A 19369-nucleotide genomic window follows, 5' to 3' on the forward strand; every position below is an offset into this window, starting at 1 on the left:
TGCGGTGGAATCGTCGACGGCCACAGCTCAAGAGTTGATGGGATGGAAGTAGAAGTTTTTGGGTTAAGTGGAGGCGCAAGTCATATGTAAGAAGCTCGTTTCGATCGCACACAACAGCATTCTTTAATTGTGGCTCTGTAGACTTGGCGTCACTGAAGCTTGTTCGTCCAATCTTGAGTGGATCAGTATCTCCGCGTTTCCCTGATGGTAAGGAGGTCTCACGTATCCGTGTACGCCAGTGTCTATTGCCAGTATGGTATACCAGAGACTTGATGCTGGAGAAACAGATGAAGAAGAATGGCAGCTGCGGGCTTAAGGCGGAGCTTTGCACACCTCCCTCTCCACACACACAAGCAACATGGTGTGAGAGCCCATCCCTGCCGTCCCTGCCATCCCTGCCATGCCTGAAATTTCGTGGACGGACATGGGGGTCAAAGGAGCTAGAAAGTAGAGGGTAAGGTAGCACTCCTTACTTTACCGAGTACTCTCTAGACTCTAGCCCACGGCCCACGAGGCACACACCATATTTGGCTTTGAGCCTTTTGGATACGGAGGCCAAGACGGAGACGGAGACTTGCAGTGGGGAGAAATTGAGAATGGCGTCGTTGAGCCGAGGATCCCGCTCGGAGCTAGGCGCAACTCATGCTATTGGTCGTCTGAGTTGGGTCTAGTCGCCAATCCTGATACCGACTTCTCATTCCCCCCTTTACTCAATAAAAGTCCGTGAGAAAGTGAAGAAAGGCTACCTGTCCTGACCTTGGGATTATGAGCAGTGGTAAGGCTGCGTGGGCAAAGTTGGAGAAGGAGAAGAATAAGAATAAGACGCTTGCCACAAAGGCAGTTCCTGAACTAAAGTAACGCCACGTGGGCTCGCCACACAAGAACCTGAAGCGCGAGAAAAGGGGTATTCACATGGTTGTCGACAAACATCATAGACTTCTCGGCACACATCATTCACATGACCGTCCACATTGACATCTTCCCAGCTCGTGGGGACGAAATGGGAATTGGAAACAACAGCCACGAGGCGCTCAAGTGGAAACGAACTGAAACCACGGCACACACCCGATAGTTAATACAAAACTCAACTCTTGGAATCGCCACCGCCCGGTGAAAGCCTGCGTCACGAGATAAGGGATCAGCGAGTGCAATGTACAGTATAGCTGTGGAATATGTGGGTAAAGCCGCCAGGTCACTCCTGTAGCACATGATTGACAGGTCAGCTAGCGCCTTGATTCTTGACTCAAGAACATCTGAAACATGGACATCTCGACCGAGTCATGTTCATGTGCGACATACTTCTGCATGCCTCTGGGAAGGAATAAAGCGTCAGTGATGGCTCGAACGCTACTGTGGATCATAAGAAATGCTCCTAAAATGTGTCATGCTTCCATATGGTGTAAAAGGTAAAGGCGGCCTCAGCGCTTGTACATCAGCGTAATGCAACAGCCAGATATTGGGATAGCCATTGAAGCATCAGCAAACCAAGCGTAAATAAGTCCAGCTTAGCTAGGCAACTGTACACAGAGGCCTCCTACTTCTCGTGACGTCCGGTCTTTATACGTTTGCACCGAGGGTCCTCATCGTCGGTCTCTGTATTCGCAGGTACGGTATTGGCTCGAGGCTCATACTAAAACGGTGAGCGCTTGCGATGCTTCTTGGGATGGCAGCGACAGCCGGAGCCCGGGGAGGTACTTACGAAACCACTGATGCTCGTGAGAGGATCACAGTAGAGTTGTCTTCTGAACATTAACTGCTCGGGGGCGGTCACTGGAGATAATCGCGTCCTTCCAGAAGCCAGGTAACCGCCTTCATCCAATCGCTTGATCAACCCCTGTGTCGTCTTTCCATCAAAACCTGCAGTGTTTTAGCTTTCTGCCCAGTCCAAGCTTTAGGCATCACTAACGCAGCTTTTGAGCGAATTCTGCGGGTGACGAGGGGGTTTTTTCGTACAGGATCCATAGTGCTCGTCTGAAAATGGCGATTCTCTTCATGTCTCCCAAAATCGGTCCATGCGTATCTTCAAGAAGACATTGATAGCAATGATGCTCGTGTACGTGCGTCTCTAAAGCAAACCCATAGCAGTGATAATGCTGCAACTTTTGGCAGCAAATGCATTGGAGCTAAATGACTTGATGTTAGCATGGCAAGTAATGGCTGTCGCTGGGTCAAGAAGTACCATAGGCACTTCTTCTAGATCGCAAGAACATTCGCAGCGAACGACTCGATCAGCAACCCACTGTTGGTTATCTCTCTTTACGCACATCTCCAGTTCTTTTCCTGCCCGCAGCTTCCAATTCCATGTAAGTCGTGTTGGCGAGTCACGTGCTTCCATAACTTGGGTCGGCAGAAGACTATCACCCCTCAACGTATCGTGTATCTGTTAAATGTGACATTAGCCAGGAATAATCCCCAAATAATTTAGGGTTCGTGCTCACCTTACCGCTTTCTCCCGAGTCCTTGCTAGGAGGTCCTGGGCTAATGGTCTGTCTTATTGCCCTCGTCGATCTATCTGAATCTCCAGTACCACCTTGCGAGAATTCCAGCCTAATTGAATCTCCCTGCTCATCTGCTTGTCTGATGCCTCTAGGACGCTTTTCCATCCAGGTGCCCACTGGCGGAGCGGCCTGATCTGTAAAGCGCCTTTCGAGATCGGGCTTGAGGGTCCTTGACACAGTCCTTGTGTACTCCATATTCTGGGAAAGCACTGGCCGATGGTTGGGCTCTTGCGCGGCATCGGTGCGAGCCATGAAACCTATTTCCAGGCGCATGCTAAGCCAATCAGTGAGACTTCAAGGAATCAGATGCTCGAGGAATTGTACCGATGAATGCCCGAGTCTATTGACCCGAAGCTTCGCTGCTTCATATACCATAACCCGTTCTCGATGACAGCCATGTTGGTGTCTGTACAGGTATGGAACCCCGGTGGTCGATGATGCCGAGGAGCATAGGGTGAATGAAAGAGGTGACACATCAAGTATCGTTCCTCTTCACAGGTTTCATTAGTACAGATGATCACGGCACTTTCCCCGAGACAACTTACTGGGAAGTGCGGGGAGCTGCTGCTGATAATTTTTGAATTGGTCGATCACATTGACCATGCCAGATCTAACGCTTCGAATCGTAATCATGCCGCTGCCACCACCCGGAGCCGTCAACCCCATAAGCCGTCGTTCACCGTCCTTCCCATCACGGTATTGAAAAGAGAATGTGTACAGCTCCAGGATTTCGGAAGGTCTCGATTTGTCCGCATATATGCTGAACTGAACGCCATCCAAAGAGCGTTCGAGTAGACCCTTGGATATCTCATCCTGTGCAAGGAAAATCAGGAAGTTCCCAAGCATCTGAGATTTGATGCTCACGTACCAGCCAAGCTAGCAGTGTGTCAACGCCATCTGTCTGGCCTGGAGCTAAGACTACGAGAGGTTGATCTCGTTGTGCCAGTGCAGTTGCTAAAAGTGTCATTTCATTATCGCTGCTGGTTGTGTTTGAGCGAGCGTGGGCCTGCTTGTAAGAGCGACGGGCCTCTGTGCGGATCAATGAGGGTGATCGCATCTCGAAACACGATTTGGGGAAGAGATTCCTGTGAATGGAGTCAGCTCACGGGCCGCGACAGCCAATGAGTCACATGATGTACCGTTGGTACGCAATGCTGGCTAGCTTAATGTCGCATGAAGAGGTTAGCGGGAGGTCTTTTGATGCCGGGACTCCGCATGTGTACCAAAACTTGAAGAAGTCCTGTTACCATGGCATAGCTTTGCTTCTCTTTGACGGCCTGATCTTCCACGTGAAGCGAGATGGCTTCTGGTGTGACGAGTGAAGTGCCTTCCTGATCCCCACGTTGAACAGTCTTTTTGTTTTGAACCATATTTAAGGAGCCGAGCAGTTTTGGGGGTTGGTGGTTGGAGATGACGGGTGTTTGGTAGCAGGAAGTGTATATTCAACTCATCGATCAGCAACGGAGGCCAACACCAAAGCACCAGATTTACCGAGTCCCGTGAGCACGTTTTATTGAACAGTGACTGTATTATCTGGGGAAGCTTTGGAATTGTGAACTCACACTGGCCTTGCCAATTTTTTGTTCCGTTCCTGTGATATAATACAGTTGTCATGGGGAGTTTTGAGATGGCAAGAGTCGAGATGGAGGAAATGGAGGACAGCGCCTACTACTACTAGCGCCTGAAAATAGGGATAACTTCGACCACGCTTATGGACCAATCTTGGACGCCAGGGATCATGATTTTGGACTGTGTTATCGAAGAGAGAGATTGACCTCAGAAATCAAAAAATCCGTCTCGATTACCAGTGTGTGTTGCAGAGTCTGTCCTCGAATGCCAAGCCACGAACGATCTCTATGTAGATTGTCACTAGACCTCGACTAAATCAACTACCTTCACCACCTCCTTCTTTCCCAAATCCTTCTCGTCCACATTTCTCTTCGACTTACGCCTCTTGTTTGACTCTTGCCGCCATCGAGGCCTGTCTTTGCATACGTGGTTCAAGTTGTCGACAGTCTTTTAAGGGACCCATAGTTTGACCTGGCTCAACACATGTCTTCAAGGGCCCCACACAACCATCAGCCGTTGTGTAATATCCCAGAACCAAGCATTCACTTGTCCACGATGTGAGTAGTGTCTCATGACCCCTCCTAGTACTTGCAGCTGTTATCATAGCTTTCCGCGAATGCCGTACACTTTGGACTTTCACGATGTGATTCGCCAATAGATGGGGAGATTGCCTATGTCTTTAGCATATCTTCCGTTGCCGAAGCTTACAAGATGCAATAGGTCGATACTACCTTCGGATTACTCCAAGCAAGGAGATACTCCATCTGCGCGGCTCTCCAAATTGGGCTGCGGACCATATCGTCGTCAAAAACACACATCAGGCTGGACTCCCGCCAACAAGATTCCAGATGTCGAGCCGTTTGATTATCGAAAGGACTCTCGAAAGCCGAAGTACATCGAGAAGGGTGATCCACTGCAAGATGAGGAGATACTCCTGCAAGGTCTGCCAATCGTCGAGCCGGGAGACGAGGCAATCAACACTATCAGAAAGGTACCAAGCGATCAGGCTCTTATGCCGTTGAGATGGGGTAGCAGTCGCAGGGCAACCGGCCGATCCAAAAGTGGACTGCAGGTACGTCTACGTTTCGGAGCAATTCTTCCAAATCCGTACCCCAATGAGAACCCAGAGGCATGTTTCGAGAGTACCATACTCACGTGCCTTGTGTTGTCACCCCTTTGCCATCTCGAAGAATAACGACTGACTCCGAACACTGGAAGATCCAAGTACCGAGTAGCAACGCGCCAACGTCATTAATTCTTGGGGAAGCTATCACCGGAAAATCCATCATTTACGCATACACCTCGTCTTCTTCCTCATCGAGCGGGAGAACAACGAGCAGCTTCGGTGCTGTAGGAGATCATCTTGCTTCGACTAGATCTGCCGTTTTGCCTAGGACCTTGGCGGCGATGGGAGATCAGAACCCATCTGTTAAAGTAGAGCGGTCCGTTATGAGTGCTAATTGTCGTACCCGGTCTCCTCTTGCGGATCTAGTCCTCAGCTCAACGCCTGATGAAGAGCCGTACCAGTTGCTAGCTCTCGGTCAGGTTGGACCGTGGAAACGACCCTTCACACCACAGCTTGTCAAACCCTCGAGACTTTGTACTCTAATTCAACGGCGACGATCCCTCTCCGACTTGAAAGAAGCCCCGCAGGCTCGACAATGTTCTGTAGGCGTAGAGCTGGAAGCTCCAAAACCGCAGGTACCAGCAAATATGAAGGTATTGGGACCAGATGATATTAAAGTCGTCAGGAAAGATAGCCTTGTTCAGCCGGATGAAGTCAGCTCCATCGAGGCAAAAGAGCCACCAGTATGGTCACGCAAAGGTCTTCCATTCGAAGAGAACCGCCGAGCACGGAGTGGGCTGCGCGTTCATCTGAGGTACCAAAATTATAGTCTTGATCCTGAAACACTCTCTCTTCCCTATGGAGTAGGTCGCAGTTGCTGTTGCATGTGGACATCCATCAGCTGACGGAATGGCAGTCGAAAGTGTTCATCATGAAATCGACCAATATCCATAACCTGCGAGCTTCGGTGGAACACGAAGTCTGGTCATCAACGAAGGGTGCAAATAGAGTGCTCCAAAATGCTTGGGAGAGCAGGAAGCCAGGGGAAAAGATCATTTTCATGTTTTCCATCACCCATAGGTATGGTGTGTTTCCTTTGGTGGAGAGAATTTCGTTGACCATTTAAGCAGTCATAGATATGGTGGAAAGTACTGTGGTCTGGCGGAAATGTCCGGACCATTCGACCCAGAGAGGGAAGTTAATATTTGGACAGAGGGACTTCAAGGCAATGAAGGAGTGATTCCGACGCGATGGATCGTTGCCAAAGATGTTGAATTCTCCGCCTTTGACGACTTGAATTACAATGACAAACGTGTCACCCAATTGAGACATGCAGTGAGTTACCTTTTCCGACCCATCATTCCCCTTTTCAACATATCTTGGGGGCCAGGGACCTTTTCCGCCTCCTGAGACATGTCTCCTGACTCTATAACCATGCGACAAGAGAAGTACTGACTCCGAAATCTTTTAGAACACGTAAGGAGGGTTCTCATCGGTTGGTTGGGCTGTGCTCACGAACGTCTTCTCTAGGGTTCCTGGCGAAGCAGGTCGCAACCTTGTGCAGAGGTACTTCGAAGCAGAGCATTCGGCGACCGCAATCCTCCACCCCAAGACAGAGCTTGCATCTTCTACTCCAGACAGACGAGACAGGCGATCAAACCCCCCGAGCGCTTCCAACTCCAGTAGACGAGTTCCTTGGGGATTGCCGCCACGCCCCACAGCACCAGCTCAGGGCCCTCATCCTGCCTATAGATCCATCTATGGGCAAGCAGCTCCAGCATACCCGCCATATCCGGTGTACACTCCTTTGGACAATAGACTTCCCCATTCTCAGATGCCCTATGGTGCCGTCACGAACAACAGGGGTGATTCCACCACTTACCCAATGTACGGACACGGGCCCTTCTCATTTCGTTATTGAGTTGAGTGCATGATGCGAGGAAGATTGTACGGGGAAGTAGGACATGGTTAACTCTCGATATTGAGCTCAAGCATGTACTAGATCCTCGGTGAATGTCGAGCTGAAGGAGGGAATTTCAGAGTTGGTAGTGAAGATGAGCGAAACCATTCTGTAATATGAATATTTCACAAGGTCAACAGGTCTAGGCTTTAGACAACTGCGAGGACAAGACGGCTTGATGTAACAATGTTAGCGAAATTGAAGAACATTTTGCAGTATGACAGTCTGACAGTCTAACAATAGGAAAGTCGAGGGTAATTAATAGAATGCCTAAAGTCTCCTTCAGAATTTTGGCGTTTTCAAGGGTCGTTGCCCCAATTATCAGCCGCGCTCCGTCACCGCCCCTCTCAGCAGCGTTATACTACTGTACCTCCCAACAGCAGTAACTCCCAGACCTTCTTTTCAGCTTCAAAATTCCTTCTCCCTTTCTCATCCTCCTTATTTTCCTGTGTATGCTAGTCAAAGAGTCAATAACAGCCAAGCCGGACTCTGTGACAGTACTTTGACACTGGTCTGTCCCTCACCGAAACGCCACTGTTCTCGGCTCAAGCCTCTTCACGAGTTACCGTTAATCGGCTGGCGCGAGTGCTCCAATTTTCCCGTAATCAGTCCTGCATATGCGACTTCCCCACCTGGCTTCTGTCCACCGCACCACTCGTGGCACCTTTACTTACACACTTGGGACCTCTCGGAGCGGCTCCGATAATACGGTCATGAGCCGCTGAATATGACAGACAAACCATAGCGTCCCATACAAGATTGTTCGAGTACAACGCGCTCCCGCTCGTGTCATCTTCGTGTCTTATGGTCTCTTCCCCCTTCAAGACGGCTCTATGGTACCTCATCCTACTATGAACCCTCCCTCTCGGGGACTTGAAACTGTCCTTCCCACGCAGTCGAATGCTGCTTCACCGACTATGTTGACAGGTCAGGCAATGCAGGAAGAAGCATTACAGCCACTAGAGGGTATCCGGTCCGAGGATGCGCTGGGACAATTCTCCTACGCTCCAGCTACTCAGACTACAGTCGTCACTACGACTACAACGACTACCACCAATTTCCCACCTATCATGATGAAGGCTCCCCAGCATCTATATGACTTGGATCCAAAGCTGTATCCCTTGGCTTCTTCACCAACACCGACATCCATTAAGAAATTGTGCTTCGATGTGGATGGGACACCAACATTATTTCAGGAAGCAGACGACACGCTTGAAACTCTAGAGAAGGTGTGTGAACCTATGAAATATCGTTTTAGGTAGGTGAAAAAAGCTTCTGGCTAACAATCTGTGTTCCTTTATAGCTCAAGCATCAGCAAAAAGCCTTAACAGCGTCTGACGGTGCGCTACGCTCCGTTGCAAAATCCGACCATGCTTTTGAGAGACCCAGACCAGAGGAGTTACGAATGGGAAGCTCAGACGCGTTATCACATCAGCAAGCGTCCAGCACAGCTCCGAGTAGTAGGCGGAAGCGATCGGCGTCACCAGTATCCATCTCAGAAGCCGTTACGCTGGCCAGTGGGCAAGTCCCCCGCAAGAGAAGATTAGTGTCAGGAGGTAATACAAGCTCAAGCTTGGGAAACGCTGACTTTTCAACACGAAAAGCTTCACAGTCAAGATTGCAGATCGTTCAGACATCGACACCAATCACTCCGCATCTTGGTAGGAGCAATACTGTCCAAAACCAAACACCCCCAGTGTGGCTGTCAGAAGCAATGGAGGAACACGAGAGGGAAGATCCGGTGTCAAGCACTTTCGATGCATCTGCAGCAAACGAGGATGATCCTCAGATCTTGAGTCCCAGGTCAGAGACCACAAGAGGAGTAACATCTCGAGAGGACGGTGTTGCCAATCATGAAAATGACATGATCGAAGATTCAGAAGTCCAATCGGCGTGGCGAGATCTGGGCATCGGATCCGCCATGACTCCTCGTATGGAGAATGATGAAGATGAGGTTTTTCCACAATTCCGACAGCCAGATCGTCCAAGGCCAACTATACTCGATACGACTGCTGCACAAGATGTTAGCCTACCTAGTCCAAGTCTGTCTCCAGTCACTGCGGCGGCGAACATGCAGAGTCGCAGAGGGTATTTTGAGCAACCTATTCTGGGACGTACAAATGCCCCTGGAAGTTTTCAATCTCTACTCTCTCAGAGTCAGAACAGCACGAGATCAAGCATTTCCGACGAAGCTTTGCACATTTGCCTGAATGGAGAGACATCAGAACCAGCATCCAAGGAAGTGGCCCCAGCCAACGGCCAGATCTCCACACGATCTCTTCTGAGCCTGCCGTCAATGGTCGATACTTTCGAAGCCATGCCCGAGGAAATGAAAAGTTATCTCATGTATCAATTCTTACGTCGTTGCTCAAAGCCAGTACTTCATTTTGTCGCTGACGTGGTCAACCCGGCACTCAAGTGCGATTTTCTAAGGCTTCTTCCTGTGGAGCTCTGTATCAATGTGATCGGCAACCTTGATGTTAAGACGCTTTGTCGTGCCGCTCAAGTTTCGAAGAGATGGAGGCAGCTCATTGATTCTTCCGAGAAGATATGGAAACGTCTCTTTGATGTCGATAATTACGTTTTGCCAGAAGGCGAGCTCCCAAGGGCAATCCGCGAGGGATGGGGCTGGCAGTCTGAATCTCAGACAGAAGACCATGAAAAGGATCTTAGTGCTTTCTCGACAAACCCCTCGGATACGGATTTGTCGGTCTCGTCACGCATGTACCGAGAACATTCAGGGACGAGTCCATTTGCTGCCTCACAGAGCGGTTCTGCGACTCCACAGACCAAGAAATCAAAGCGAAAAGCAAAGTCAAAGTCGAAGCCATCAAGTCGCAAGTACCAAAAGAGGATTCATTCGGCCTCGGTCGATTCAATAGACCTCGAAGACGAAGCTTTGCTGGACATGGCATCGGCCGACGGTCCATATGCAGCTGCCAATGCGGCCGCTGCAGCAGTGCCATATCCTCGCATTGGGCTACCGAGTCTAAAGAATTTGCATCTGTTCAAGTCGATCTTCATGAGACATCACATCATTCGTAAGACCTGGATGCAAGACGAAGTCACACCTCGCCACATAGCCTTCAGAGCACATCAACGGCATGTGGTAACATGCTTGCAGTTTGACGCAGATAAGATTCTCACCGGCAGTGATGATTCTAACATCAACGTCTATGATACGAAGACCGGCGCCCTCCGAGCCACACTCGAAGGACACGAAGGAGGCGTCTGGGCATTGCAATACGAAGGTAACGTCCTGGTCTCCGGTTCCACCGACCGGACTGTCCGAGTGTGGGATATCGAGAAAGGTAAATGCACGCAAGTATTTCAGGGGCACACATCTACTGTACGATGCTTGCAAATCCTGATGCCCACGCCCGTCGAAGGCAAGAGTCGAAATCAAATGATGCCGAAACAGCCACTCATCATTACCGGTTCTCGAGATTCAAACCTTCGAGTATGGAAATTGCCTAAACCTGGAGATGCGCCACTCTTCCAAACAGGACCAGCACCAGACGAAAACGCCGATTGTAAATACTTTGTCCGTACTCTATCTGGTCACCATCATTCGGTTCGTGCAATTGCTGCTTACGCCGATACGCTCGTCAGTGGAAGCTATGATTGCAGTGTACGAGTATGGAAAATCTCAACGGGGGAAACCCTCCACCGTCTACAAGGGCATACTCAAAAGGTATATAGCGTTGTCCTAGATAACAAACGAAAGCGTTGCATCAGTGGCTCGATGGACAACCTCGTCAAGGTCTGGTCGCTCGAAACTGGGACCGTGTTGTTCAACCTCGAAGGCCATTCATCTTTGGTGGGTCTTCTGGATTTGCAGCAGGATCGTCTTGTGTCTGCCGCAGCTGACTCGACTCTGCGAATATGGGACCCAGAAAACGGGCATTGTAGAAGCACATTGAGTGCACATACTGGCGCGATCACTTGCTTTCAACACGACGGCCAGAAAGTCATATCTGGGTCAGATCGAACTCTGAAGATGTGGGACGTCGCAACTGGCGACTTCGTCAAAGATTTGTTGACCGATCTAAGCGGAGTATGGCAAGTTAAGTTCAATGAGCGAAGATGCGTTGCTGCCGTCCAGCGCAACAATTTAACCTACATCGAGGTAAGATTTCCGATGGGTATGCGTTTAATCAACTGCTAAGAACTTCATCTAGGTACTGGACTTTGGCGCCTCTAGGGACGGTGTTCCGGGACACAAGCGAGGCCGCCGTATCGTTGTCAATGTGGATGGGCAAGAAGTTTCTGACCCTCACGATACCTCCGCCGACGCCGATATCATCGTGGAAGACTAATCTACATCATTCTGCGTTACCCGTCATCGTCTTCCAAGACGACTGCATAACTGACGAGCTCCAACTGTTATACACATACAGGGATAGTCGCTTCGCGGAAAGATTGTCTTTATTCTTTTAAACAGCATAGCCTATGTCCCAAGCAAGATACCCGAAAAGCTTTACGCGATATCGATACATTACGAATAGCGGTTCCCTTAGAAGAGCATAGCGATAGCAAGTACAGCAAGCATAGCATAGCCCAATATTATTCGAGTACTCGTTTTCATTCCCTGTCCACCATTTTCAGGCATGTTCGCCTCAATGGACGGAGGTCGACTTACGATCACCTACTCACATACAATGATATAGAGAGGACCAATATTACCCAGGAGACTAGTCGTAGTATTACGTTGATAAGTAAATGCCCTGTGTTACTACCTTTGCTATTGTCTTGTAATCTGCGACCTCGTTGATAGTCGATTAACAGCTATTTGCAGCGGTCACCAATCATCGGTAGGCAAGTTGGATGGCCGTTCACGATCTGTGATGCGAGAAACCTGCTGTCTTCTGGGATATTCACACCAACTTCTATTTTCAATATTACTCCTCAAGTCAGCACTTCGCTACTCCTGGGCAATTATACATATACACGCAACACATGGAGTAAGCAGATTTAAGCACCAGTACTTTCAAAATTTACGTCCCCTTGACAATCTCACAAGTCACCATCGGTCCACTTTCTTTTTCTTCAGCAGCATTTCCATCCTCATAGCTAGCTTACGCTGGCTATGATCAGCCTCTATCGATCCTTAGCGAGAGAGCTGTCCAATTCCGTACTTTCATCTTGTTGGCTTGAGCTCTACGAAGAGTATCGGGAAGAGCTTATACCAGATTCCTGCTGATGACTTTCAATCGATCAGTCCTTTTCGTTCAGCATCCATTCTTCCCACATAACACTTCCCGCTACTCCCAGCTCATACCATTCTGACCTCCACAATCATGAGGCACCCTGAAGCAATGTTTACCCACCAGGAATTGCCCTCACTCCTCTCTTCGTCGGAGCAAGGCGGATCTCTCATCCATACCGTCAATATCGCTCCACTTTCTCTCCTTCTCGGTAGTCCAACCCTTTTGCTCTCACCTCTCTCTTGTCCCCCACCCAAGACCATTGAGCTTGGTTTCTAACCCATATACAGCATCGATGGATCCAGCACCTACAGCCAATCCACACGCCGAACTCGTCACCGAATGCTTCCAGGAATGTCCTGCACTCGAGACCCCAGCTCGGAACCGGTCACCTACGACGCCTCCAGATTTGGAGCTGCTGAAAGGGTCAGGGTGGGGTGGTGTTATAGAGCCTGCAGTCGATAAGGAGGAGGATCATTCCCAAGAGGGTAAAGTCGCTGACGTCTTGCTTGACGAAGGCTGTGAAGAGGGCAATGTGCCACTGGGCTCTCAGGGTTGGTTGCCAGGCTTGGCCGGTCATGGTGGGGATCGCATTAGTCGAGGACCGCAGACATCTGCTGTTGAGGACTTGAGCAGGTTGAAAAAGGTCCGAGGCTGCACTTTACCGAGCTTGAAGGAGCTGGGTCTTGATATGTATGTCAAGAAGCAGTATTAGAATAGATCTTGGCGTGCGGTTATTTGAAGCACATGCTATTAAATGAGGAAGGTCATGAATGGTGCAAAGGAATTGAAATTATCGTACTGTAGCAGAGAGATACCTGAAAGGAATGCGTGTGCACGCCTGGGTAAATAATTTGAGGAATTAAGAAGTGGTATAACAGATTAAGGGCAACCTATGGAAGCTCTTGCAATACTCTATGGAAAGAGGCAATTCGGTTGCCCAGAATCTTGGACTCAGACCCATATACTTGGCTGACAATTCGTTCTTTACCATTCAACTGCTGCGCGATTTGGGAATCAGATCTGCAAAGTTTGCTGGTGTGAGGATTGTCAGAGTCCGCTTGAGGGATAGTTTGGGATCAGATTGATTACAGTCGCTGACTTGAGGATGAAGAAGATTCAATAGCTGAGGAAGTGAGGAATCACATCCAGAATACTCGCTGATGTGAGGATAATCAGGCCTTGATCGTCAGGTCCATATCGGTAATTTTTCCAACGGTAACACCATCATCTGCTACAGAAATTCCGATCGACATCGGGATTCGATTGCTCGAAGCTTTAGAGCATTAGACCCGGTACATTCGGTGATCTGATAAAATCAGCGTTCGAGACTAGAGTCCGGATGGACAGTGTTCCCAATGGAAACACCATCATTTGGTGTATCGGTCGAGATCTCTGACAACGAAAGCTTCCTCTTCTCTTCACCAAGGCCTGTGGCTGCAAGCACTGCCCATCTGACCTTGTCGATACCGAGCTTCTTCCCCTCGAGAGTCACTTCAGCACTGCATGCCAAGATCTCACCGAGAGCTTCCGGGCCTTCTCCGTTCCCGGGTTGTATCTTGACCTTCAATTCTTCACATATGCGATCCAACTCTGGAGAGTTCTGTTCCATGCGGGCTAAAGATGGGCGAGACTTTTGAAACAATATACGATCAACTTTGGACAATATGATCTGATGAGATATTGCGTTCTGACGGAACAATGAAAGGATCTCTTCGTCTGAGCGTTTGAGGCCGTGTAATGTATCAACCAGCAAAAAGGCTCGCCGTAATCTACACATTGTCAGCTAGTTGTAATCATTTCCCACGCTCTGTAGCTCTTGCGTACTGCTTCCTCCCGACAAGATATTTCATGATCTCCTGTCCCCACTCTTCTCGACTGCCCTTTCCATAGCCTGGCATGTCTAATACTGCCAGTTTGCCTGGACTACCACGCCCATCTTCACCTCCAACTCCGAAGAAGTTCATAGATCTCGTTCTTCCTGGCTTGCTGCTCGTATGACATATCTTCTGCCCCATCAATGCGTTGAGGAGGCTGGATTTGCCTACATTGGACCTCCCAAGGAAAGCAACTTCAGGTATTGCACTGTTGTTTACTGTCCGGAATTTCGTCGCAGAGAAGAGTAGCTTTGGGGGCGCTGCGCCAAAGAATTTCTCAGCCCGACGGAGCTGGGTAGCTGTCGGCGGAGCTGTGTCCCAGTAATACGCAAGCTCGCGATTTGGGCATTTGGCGGAGCCATTATGAGAAGGAGCTGTGGATGCACAACGTGTATTCAGCTCCTTGAAGAGCCAAGATACACGTTTGCCGCAAGATCGAGTCCTCCAAAAGACTCTCAATGACATAGAATCAAGTGCACTGGGAATAGGGATTGTGCTGCAATTTTGCAGCTAGAGATCGAGAAGTCCGTAGGGCTGAGCTAGCGGGCTCCCGGACATGCACTCCGCAGAATTTCTAGAGCTTTCCACCTCCTTATTTGAAGAGCTTTCTCTCTGTGACGGCAGTTCTCCTCATTGCTACATTGGTGAGTGATTGAAAGCAGCCAACAGTATTACTGGCAAGGAAAAGATTTCTGACCTTATTGACCTTAGTAAGTAAGCCGTACATTCTTCGCTCCCTCTACGTTACGTCCAATACACGATGATACATTCAGCTGGCACCAGTCATAGAAGATTTGTACTCTTTTTCTGCTGATTAGCTTTGTCGGAGCTTAGATCTCCATTTATCTGATAGACCACCGTTTTGTCCTTTTCAGCTTCAACAACTGGTTGGGATCTGTAGCTGATCGCATCCCCCAGGTTTCTATACTTACTTCAGCTGAGCTTTGCCCAGCATGGTCCTCCACAATCCGAACAACTGGCATTGGGTGAATAAAGACGTCAGAGAGTGGGCTCGACAGTATCTAGAACAATCTCTTGTTGGGACATCCTCTGAACAGGGGGATGTCTCCGCCACTGTTTCAAAGATATTGAGCATGGATGGAGATGTGGACGTCAGCCAGCGGAAGGGCAAAGTGATCACACTGTTCGACGTGAAGCTACAGATGGAGTACGAAGGTACTGGTGTTTCTCAAGAGCAATTGGGGCATATGTTGACTTGTTGCAGGCTCGGCCAAGGATGAAGAGGATGTCAGCGGGACTATCACAGTCCCAGAGGTAGCACATGATACGGAGGAAGATGAGTACGTCGTATGTTCCCTATCTTTCCCATGAGCTAGTCTCTTCTTCGAAGCTGACCCAGTGTGTCTCTACAGTTCGACATAGACATCTACTCAGACTCTTCTTCCAAACAGCCTGTGAAGGATTTGGTTCGGTCCAGAGTAGTTCCTCAACTTCGACAAAAGTTGTCTCAACTTGGTTCCGCCCTCATCGCTGAACATGGCAAAGATCTTCAGCATGCAACTGGCGCATCACCCTCTCTGCAGCCCACGACCATCACTACTTCCTCCACTGCCTCCCAAGCGAACGCCAAGCCTGCCACCGCCAAATCTGCTCCCAAAACAACCACAACCAACACACTTGGCCATCCCTCTGTGAATACTACGTCACTAACGTCGAACGAAGAATTCCGTACCACTGCTTTAGAACTCTACAAAACATTCACCGACGCTACCCGCATCGCCGCTTTCACGCGTGCTCCTCCGAAGCTGTTCGAAGGCGCTCACAAGGGTGGCAAGTTCGAACTCTTCGGGGGTAACGTTTCCGGTGAATATCTAACTCTTGAAGAGCCTACGAAGATCGTTCAGAAATGGCGATTAGGGCAGTGGGTGGAAGGACATTACTCGACGTTGACAATAGGGTTTGATCAGAATGATTCAGATGCCGTGACTGTCATGAGGGTTCAATGGGATGGGGTGCCTGTGGGACAGGAAGAGGTTACAAGAAGAAATTGGGGCGAGTACTACGTGAGGAGTATCAAGACTACTTTCGGGTAAGTGGAGTCACAAATGTCCAAAGTCTCTCTGGACAAGACAGAAACTGATCTTCATGTACACAGCTTTGGCACTGTTCTGTAAGGAGTGACGAGTGAACCTGTTTCAAGCAGGCCGCGCAACTGAAACGCACAGTGTAACCGAGCGACTTGAAAAGCGGAAGACACCTGCATCATATGATAGAACGACTAGACGATAAATAGCAAATAAATCACCAATTGAAGAAAGCATCCTAGATGCTGGTACTATTGCCACAACTTCATGTCCTTGGTTTAGTGCGTTCATTGTCTGGCTTCCTGGCTTCCTGGGATTAACTTCTTTCTCTGCCGGTTTCCCAAGGGAGACAGTCTCCTGAATGCTACGACTCGTCGCTGATTTTGCTCATCATTCAAGAGACAGACACCTAGCGTGAGCTTGTCATCTGACCGTCGGAGTCCACTGATAGTGTGCCTAAATTCATGAACAGCGGTGTCGCTTGATGTGGCTTCTTGACGGCCTGTACCCTGTTTACCGTCATGATGGCTATCAGCGCTTCAAGGCGCTTTCGAACACCACCTCAGGATACAAACAAGCTGAATAGGAAATTCTTTGACGGTACAGCTCATATATAGCAAGGCAAATCCCACCTTTAGCGTCCTGGGGTATTTGATGGCTGATGTCCCAGGCGCTCTTTCAGCCTTTCAGCTCTCCGCCATCGGTGGGGTTCTTTACAACGTCGCTCTAAGAGGAAGATAGATCCGTTGAGATGCAAAAGGAAAGCTCTGCATAGCAACAGAATGGTCCGCGGCATTACCTCGATTACGTGGGCCATACTCCATAAAGGGGTAAGAGCATTGAAGAGAGAGACCAGGCTATTCCGAGTGACGATTCTCGCTTACTAACAGCGCCTAAAGGCCATGATTGGCTAGACGCGGGCACGGCAGCTTTAATGCCGCCTCACAATATTCTTGTCCGTCCCTAAGTAATACGAAGAATCACGGTCAGCTTGAAACGGCCAGCGACTGGCAATATGAAATAGGAACAGCGCCTAATTAGAACGGCATCATAATTACGGGGGTTTGAAACAAACATGCAATTATTTTTATCGAGTACGGGATGTTGGAGAGGCAGAAAACCGAATCTGAGACCCCACGCCGTAAATAGGACCGCCTTGGCCGGTGTCCTTCACGGGCAGCCGCAGGGCATGGTGCAGATTGCAGATCAGCGCATCTGAGCCAGCCGCCTTTGACGTTTGGGGCTTGTGAGGGAAACACAATTTTGCACTCACTCAGTGATGATGATGCAGTCAGCTTAGCACTCTGTCTCAAATTTGCAGAAATTGGAGTCATCGGTTGGCGCGCATCATACTGCTCTGACTTTCACTTCCGTCTACAGAGCGGTCAGGGGATGATAAGACGGATGAGGATGTTGAGAATCTTTACAGCGGATACTAGTACTACTTTAACCATCGGGCGCCGAGGACTAATCCTGAAGGAAGATGTTCGTGTCGTCCGGACGTCGTGTATACAATTGGGGCTCAATAATACTTTGTGCGAGGAATTCGGCAAGTAGCTCCGTATGTTTTGCGTGCGTAAACAAAGGAGCCGTGTCGGTGTGGAGCAGTTCGTCTCGGGGAAGCGGGAGATGGAAGAAGAGGCAAAAAAAAGATCTCGCCTCGAGTTTGCTCCTTAAGGCAAGTCCTTAAATATTTGCCGAGGTTTGCGGAGGCCAAATCGATGGAATGAGCGGGGATAAGCCAGCGCGAATTGGTAGAGCGCCACGATAGAGGGGCTCTTCTCCGCAGCAAACCAGCCACAATACGGTGTCAGCCTCATTCTTGGCGGCGAAGTCCAATCATACTGGTGATACGCTACGCTTCTTCTCCATCCTCCATATTCGAAATCCAGACCCGACTCCCGGATGAAGTACCTACCATCTCTGGCCAAGTATTACCGGACAATTAGCAGAAGATGGGCACTGGGATCTCATGAGTTCGGACGCCATAAAATTCAAAGCTATTTGAAGCCTGAACCGCATGGCCATTCTCTCCGGCTACTGGCGGAAGCCAAATAGTGGAGGGGCTCATCTCTTGAAATTTGATCACAAGGCCGTCGAATGAAATGCTCAACCACTGGGTCTCCTCAGCTGCCTGCTCCAGATCATCGCCGACAATTCAGCCGACAGCCACTACCATAATCGACAATGTGTAATAGGTATCTTCTTCCTTCGTGGGCCATTCACCCCTTTGCGCACATGGCAAGACCATGGGACACGAGGTTCAGAGTATAAGGTCAAGATGGATCCTTTCCTTCATTCCACTTGATAGCTTCCTTCGATAGACATCGAAAGATCTTCATATCTGGCCAAGTCCTTCTCCACTCACATTCAATTATCTACTGGTTCGTGTTAACGCTTCGGCTCATCAGACTTCTGGAACGCGTCTCAACCACCTCCTTACACGTTGACGAGTGCGATAAGAAATTCATCATCTCTGTCGAGCCAGTCAAGCCTCATCTTTACACTCCCGCCGCAGACCCGCATTCGGTCTGCTTCAAGAGTTGACCGCCTCACCAACTCTGCATTTTGGCTCATCATCAATTTGACGTTTCAAAAGGTGCAGAAGATTGGGTGAAACCAAAGGCAGTGGGTGGAAAAGAGTCATAGCGACGCACAAAGCAGCGGCCCAACCCCTTCCCTTCTTACTATTTTAAAGGTATGTGGAAAATGCATGTCTGATTGGCTGTCTCCAAGGCCGCGCGCTAAGTGAAGCAGAAGCGAAGACAAGGGAGTGCGGGTATCCAATCAACCCCTTCGTTTCACGTGCTGCTTGCAGAAGGGCTCTTCTCCCACCACCAAGCAAAACAAGGTCGTCGAAATTCCTCCAACCTAGCCACCCGCCGGGAAGGGGGGAAGACCCCAGGTCCATTGATTCCATTCTTATTATACTCATTCATTTCTCAACCACTTGAATCTTCACATCACTTTAACCTCATACAAGAGCGGGGCACCAAGCATAGGGGCCCGTCTTTGCTTCATCTTCACGCCAAGGGCGATCCTCATCACTGCAAATTGATAAAGAAGCTTCCCCTCCGCTGCTCTGCCTTCTCTTCCCAACATCAACAACTCGATCCTCAGTCAATTGGATCTACTGACCGCTTCATC

General features: G+C 49.4%; 5 protein-coding genes across 5 annotated transcripts; 3 read left to right on the top strand and 2 right to left on the bottom strand.

The window, feature by feature from the left end:
- Nucleotides 1-1534: 1534 nt before the first annotated feature.
- Nucleotides 1535-3868, bottom strand: HO133_002233 (uncharacterized protein; the record flags this gene model as incomplete). The annotated part of the gene is made up of 9 exons (XM_037293160.1): nt 1535-1630; nt 1700-1857; nt 1907-1971; nt 2265-2380; nt 2439-2755; nt 3044-3311; nt 3367-3583; nt 3638-3660; nt 3746-3868. 9 exons carry the CDS (start codon nt 3866-3868, stop codon nt 1535-1537), a joined length of 1383 nt encoding a protein of 460 aa, XP_037150813.1.
- Nucleotides 3869-4740: 872 nt separating this feature from the next.
- Nucleotides 4741-11412, top strand: HO133_002234 (uncharacterized protein; the record flags this gene model as incomplete). Its single annotated transcript, XM_037293161.1, has 8 exons — nt 4741-5139; nt 5286-5947; nt 6001-6213; nt 6270-6468; nt 7337-7347; nt 7839-8322; nt 8397-11222; nt 11275-11412. The coding sequence occupies 8 exons, from the start codon at nt 4741-4743 to the stop codon at nt 11410-11412; spliced, it is 4932 nt and encodes a 1643-aa protein (XP_037150814.1).
- A 981-nt stretch (nt 11413-12393) lies between these two features.
- Nucleotides 12394-13015, top strand: HO133_002235 (uncharacterized protein; the record flags this gene model as incomplete). Its single annotated transcript, XM_037293162.1, has 2 exons — nt 12394-12511; nt 12591-13015. The coding sequence occupies 2 exons, from the start codon at nt 12394-12396 to the stop codon at nt 13013-13015; spliced, it is 543 nt and encodes a 180-aa protein (XP_037150815.1).
- A 603-nt stretch (nt 13016-13618) lies between these two features.
- HO133_002236 (uncharacterized protein) lies at nt 13619-14267 on the bottom strand (the record flags this gene model as incomplete). Its single annotated transcript, XM_037293163.1, has 2 exons — nt 13619-14072; nt 14128-14267. The coding sequence occupies 2 exons, from the start codon at nt 14265-14267 to the stop codon at nt 13619-13621; spliced, it is 594 nt and encodes a 197-aa protein (XP_037150816.1).
- An 863-nt stretch (nt 14268-15130) lies between these two features.
- Nucleotides 15131-16312, top strand: HO133_002237 (uncharacterized protein; the record flags this gene model as incomplete). The annotated part of the gene is made up of 4 exons (XM_037293164.1): nt 15131-15353; nt 15403-15485; nt 15551-16227; nt 16294-16312. 4 exons carry the CDS (start codon nt 15131-15133, stop codon nt 16310-16312), a joined length of 1002 nt encoding a protein of 333 aa, XP_037150817.1.
- Nucleotides 16313-19369: the final 3057 nt, after the last annotated feature.

Source organism: Letharia lupina, assembly GCF_014066315.1.
Source record: "Letharia lupina isolate WasteWater1 chromosome Unknown contig_14, whole genome shotgun sequence".
Lineage (NCBI taxonomy): Eukaryota > Fungi > Ascomycota > Lecanoromycetes > Lecanorales > Parmeliaceae > Letharia > Letharia lupina.